The 5,676-nt window shown below is 41.2% G+C and overlaps 1 protein-coding gene across 1 annotated transcript in view; it reads right to left on the bottom strand.

Annotated features, from left to right (window-relative positions):
• LOC103518504 (uncharacterized protein K02A2.6-like) overlaps window positions 1-5,676 on the bottom strand; it is a 17,225-nt gene that overhangs the window by 7,673 nt on the left and 3,876 nt on the right. Inside the window, exon 2 of the mRNA XM_008483572.3 lies at window positions 1,544-4,420. Within this exon, the coding sequence (XP_008481794.1) occupies window positions 1,544-4,385 (2,842 nt within the window). The 5' untranslated portion in view covers window positions 4,386-4,420. The remainder of the gene's footprint in view (window positions 1-1,543; window positions 4,421-5,676) is intronic.

Raw genomic sequence — 5,676 nt, 5'->3', positions numbered from 1 at the left:
TAGAAGCTTAACCCATCCTTTAGAGCTGTCTAGCCCCTACACCTAAGCCTCGGATTGGGCTTTTTGTGTATGGAGTTAAGCTGTAGAAGGGCGAGGTAAACCTAGACTCCTAGACCTCTGACAAATGTAGTGTGCCTGAAGGCATGTGTTCTAATCCACTCAACCCCATTGTTATCATGGGTGATAGATATATGATAGATCTATGGGGTATAGGGTGTTAAATGTTTCGTGGGTTTAAGATCGCAAGAGAAAAACTTCTGTGCTGTGTGGTCCAGTGCAAAAATTAAACTGACTTTATTAGTTCCCAAAACTCATTGACCACAAAAATCCGGAACCCAGCTGGCGAGTTAGCCACTATTAAACATCCCCCCTCAAAAGCTTGGAGAATACCGGTCCGGAGCACGTAATGGTCTGCCATAACGACTTGTGCGAGGAAGATTCGGCTCCTGACTTGTGGAACTTGAATAACCAGTTTTGGACATTTCAGAGGTGTCATTTTCCAAAGTTTCTTCTTCAATGTCAGATGTTTCATCAATTTTCGAACCTTCATATTCCAACACCTCTTCATGACGATCCTGTCCACTTTGTGTAGGAGATGATCGCCAAAACAGTGAATTTCTAAAAACACGAGAACGAATTGGATTTGAACAGTTTCCATCGCTTTTCTGGACATTCGGCAAGGGCTTCAAGGAGTATCTGTTTCTTCTCAATACTCGAGGACCAACTCTTATCCAATAAGAGCGTACCCCTGCTGTTCCTTCAACAATTCCATTTCGTTTGAGATCCGTGATCCAAACCTTGTCACCAATGTTGAGTTTTGGAAGCTCTCGAACACCATGTCGTCGATCATAGTTCTCTTTGTACTTGGACTTTCTCTGTTGATCTCTGATTCGAAATGAAGCATCATCATGACTATTGTGTTTCAAGTTCATTCCATGTGTAGGGAGAACATCTCTTAGTCTTCTCCCGAACATCAATTCAGCCGGGCTTTTGTGTAAGCCTGGAATTGGAGTATTCCTGTAGCATAGCATAGCTAGACTGGAGTCTTCCGTTTCATTTTTGTTCATTAATGTTTTTGCGATTTTGACACAAGCCTCTGCTGCACCATTACCTTGATGATGATAAGGGCTTGAAACATTAACGTGAATAGAATATTGGTCAGAGAATTTTCTAAACTCTGGAGTTAGGAACTGAGCGGCAGAGTCAGCGCGTAATACTTCTGGAATTCCATAACGTGAAAAACAAGCTTTCAGCTTGTTGATAATTTCATTTGAAGTACAATTGTTCAGAGGAGCTAATTCGAAATACCGGGAATACAAATCAGAAGCCACCAAGTACCATCGATTATTCTGTTTAAACAAATCACAGGAAACAATTTGCCAAGGTCGGTCAGGAAGTTCTGTTGGCAACAAAGGTTCATGTGGATTGTTAGCAAATCGAACACAAACAGGACAGTTTTTAATAAAGTCTTCTATATCTCGCAACATATTTGGCCACCACACTGCATTTTGAGCTCGCAATTTGGCTTTGTTCATACCTAAATGTCCTTTGTGGCATTTATGTAACATGTCATTTTTCAGTGCTTGAGGAACTATAATTCTGGAACCTCTCATAAGTAGCCCATCACAAAATGAAATTTCATGTCGAACATGAAAATAAGGTAACAAGGGATCATTTGCATCGATTGAATTCCATTCCGAAGAAATCTTCTCACGCAGTCGTTCAAGGAGGATATCATTTTCTTGTGCTCTCTGTAGATTTTTCAAATTCTCATCAGTTGTAGGTATGGTCTGAATAAGTAACTTTACATACACTCTTGTATCTTCAGTGAGCTCATGGTTAGTATCAGATTTGATAGGATTTCTAGATAAGAAATCAGCACAGAGTAAATGTTTACCAGGTACGTAAACTAATTTATAATTATATCTCATGAGACGAAGTCGAAACCTTTGAATTCTTGGTGTCAATTCCGAGATTTGTGTTGTCTGAAGGAGTTGTAGTAAGGGTTTATGATCAGTTTCGATAGTGATATCCTTTCCAAGGATAAATTCTTCTAGTCTGGTACAGGCCCATGTAATGGCTAAAGCTTCACGTTCAATATTAGCATAATGCTGTTCAGCACCTGCCAATGTCCGCGAACAGAAATAGACTGGACGAACTTCTCCATTCGATTGTATTTGGGAGAGGACAGCTCCCAGTCCTTTCGTAGAGGCATCACATGTCAAAATTGTTTCTTTGTTCGGATCATACAAGGCTAATGTGTTATCTTTCTTCAAGACACATTGTAAGTTTTCCAATGATTTCTGTTGATCTGGTCCCCAAAACCATTCAGAATCTCCTTTAAGAAGATCATACATCGGTTTGAGCAAATCATGACTGCAAGGAATGTATTTCAGGATGAATCCGATAACTCCTAAATAGCTGCGGAGTTCTTTTTGATTTCTAGGAACATCAAGTTTTAGGATAGCTTCAATGCGTTCTTTTGTTGGTTTGATACCGTGAGGTGATATCGTATGGCCCAAATAGTCCACTGAAGTTTGATAAAACACAGATTTCTCGCCATTGAGGGTGACACCGTGTTGTCGTAGTCGTTCCATAACTTGTTGTAAACAAATATTGTGATCGGATATGTTTGTTCCCCACACAAGGATATCATCCATATGAACAATGACATTTCTGAGCCCCACTAAAATGGAACTAAGTTTCTTCTGAAAGAATTCCGGGGCTGATTTAATGCCAAAAGGGAGACGACAGTATCTGTACCTTCCAAAGGGTGTGATGAAAGTCGTTAAGTCCTTCGAATCTTCAGAAAGTTTGATTTGCCAGAATCCTGAAACACAGTCTAATTTGGAAAATATTTGTGCACCACTAATAAGTCCCAGTTCTTGATCAATTCTCGGTAATGGATGAGTCTGACGTTTGATATTGTCATTTAATCTTGTTAGATCTACACAAATACGCACCGTATTGTTCTTCTTCGGGACCACCACCATGGGAGAACACCAATCAGTCGCATAATCAACTGGTTCAATAACACCTTCCGCTACCATGCGGTTGAGTTCAGATTCAATTTGAGGTCGTAAAGGAATTGAAATTGTTCGTGGAGTAGTGATTGCATATGGTTTTGCATCGTCATTGAGCTCAATCTTGTATTCACCATCAATGGAGCCCAATTTGTCAAAACTGTCAGCATAGAGTTTTTTCCATGGAATTTGTTTTGAAAAGCCAATTTCATGTATTCTCTGGAACAATCCCAATGTACGAATAGCTGGTTTGCCAAGCAAGGCTCGAGATAGCCCAGAAATGAAATATACCGTTTGAGTATGAATTTGATTATCATATTCCAGAGTAACTTCTTTGCAACCAACAACATTGAGTTTCGTGTGACCAGCAGCAAAGAGAGGTTGATTAGACGGTCTGAGGTTTTCGAAACCTTTCTTTAACAATGTAGAAGGCAGGACAGTTACATCTGCGCCACTATCAATCTGAAAGTTGACATCAACTCCGTTGACTTTGATTGTTATTTCCCATTCATCATAATTATCTTTTGGGATTGGGACATCGACTTGTAATACAGAGTTATCTTCCGTACGTTCAGAATTGTTGTTAACAATTTTGACCATTTTCTGTTTACATACAACTTTAAAATGGCCAGGTTTCCCGCAGTTCAAACATTTTGCATTCTTAGCTGGACAATCTGCACGTGTGTGGGAAACATTATAGCCACACCAATAACATGACTCGTGTCTGGAACGAGAAAATCGATTAGTACGGGAATGTCCGGGATTTCTATTGGTTTGTCGGTCGAACCTCACTTGATCAATGGAGGGTTCTTCCACAGCTTGATTTGGACGAAACAACGTTTCTTGTTGTCGTTTGACCGTTTCGTATTGTTTCACTTTGGTCGTCGCAGTCGCCAACGTCAAATCACCATCAAGCTGTAACATCTCACTCAATTCACGGTCGAGGACACCGATGACGATTTGGTCTCTTATCAATTCATCACGAAGTGGACCGTAATTGCATCGTTGACTCAGCTTATGAAGATCCGTTATGAAAGTTTCAACTGCTTCTCCTACTTGTTGGGTTCTTCGGTTGAAAACCGCTCGCTCATAGATCACGTTCGCTTTCGGTACGAAGTAACTTTTGAACCGGTCAACCACAGTGGCGTAGATTTTGGCATCGTCAGGTGATAGCCCAAAAGAATCGAAAATATCCTCAGCTTGAGGTCCCATCGAGTAGAGGAGAGCGCACACTTGCTCCTCCGGGCTTTTTGTGAGGAGGCCCGATAACACTCGGTAACGCTCGAAGCGAGTGAGCCATTTCGGGAAGTCGGACGAAAAATCGTACGCCTCGATTGGCGTAACATGCATATTGTTCGGCATCGGAAAAGTTAGACAGATCCCACCGCTGCCACCATGTTTCGTGGGTTTAAGATCCAAACAGAATCGTTCTTTTGAAACAGGAACTTCGGCACAAGTCCATTTTTTGTTCTTTTGGTCTAGACAGTACCCCCAGCTAGCAATTTCGCGGCTGGGAAGAGTCTATTTTCCTTCTGTTCACAAAGAAAGGCCTCCTCCGCCATACTTTGACTAGCTCAAATACAAAACTCAGACTCGCCTCGTCAGCGGGTTGTTCTAATCTTCTTTTGCCACTGTCACGAGAGTTGTTGGTGACTTAAATCTTTTTGGTGGTCCGAGACCACCACGTTTTGCCAGGATTTAACCGCGTTCCCGCGGGTAGGATCGTTTTCTCTGTTCCGATTCACCGAAGAGAAGACGCCGTATAACGGGTCAAGCACGGCTTACACTTATCCCGCAGCCATACTCTAATTTGTCATCCCAGATGTCCTCAATCTCATTTTTTTCTATTCCATCCCGCTAACCTTTATTTCTCCCTATTAAATTACACGTTGCATATTAAAGTTACATACCCAAGCTCGAGGCGAACTCTGGGTTTAAAGCAAAAGCCACAAGGAGAGCCTTCCTTATTATTTTTTTATTAGACTAATAAATATATTCGTTAATCAAAAATGATGAAACGGTGTTTGTTTAATTGAAATGAATAATATATAAACACTTAATCCTATCTCCTATTCATTAGAATATTTTATCCTTTTAAGATACATTAAGTCATTCATATCAGAATAGCAATACTACGTGTCATACATGAGTACCTTCACTCCCCCTCCCCTAGGTTCCATACAAAACTCTTGAATGGGCTTAACGAAGAACATCTCTGTCCATTTTTTCCTCCGGCATCGTATCCGTTTGTCCTGACATCTCAGTCCCGTCCGACTACGAACATAATTACCGAGGCGTTTTATCAACAAAATTTGGGGAACTCAAGTCAGTACCAGCCTCATCTACTATAAGGACGTTGTAACTAATCAGAAGCCTGAATTAGTTTCCTTCAATGGGCGTGAGGGGTACGGGTTTTTGACGATGTGTAATTGGCCGCTTGGGTCGTTGTCAGCCTTGGATAGCTATTGGGGCTCCCCACATAACTCATTTCATGTACATCATTAAATTATCAGCACATAGAGACTGGTCGACCACCATAGACCTAAGCAACCACAACAGTGTACTCAAAACCCTTTGATAATAGCTCTCCGACTAAATTAGAGAGAACTGCGACCTAGTTTGGTGTTGATATGATAGTCTTAAAAGACCCGCG

Source organism: Diaphorina citri, unplaced genomic scaffold (genome assembly GCF_000475195.1).
Source record: "Diaphorina citri unplaced genomic scaffold, Diaci psyllid genome assembly version 1.1 scaffold2218, whole genome shotgun sequence".
NCBI classification, from domain to species: Eukaryota; Metazoa; Arthropoda; class Insecta; order Hemiptera; family Psyllidae; genus Diaphorina; species Diaphorina citri.
Note: the sequence above shows the minus strand (reverse complement) of the source record. Positions and strands in the feature narration are given on the sequence as shown.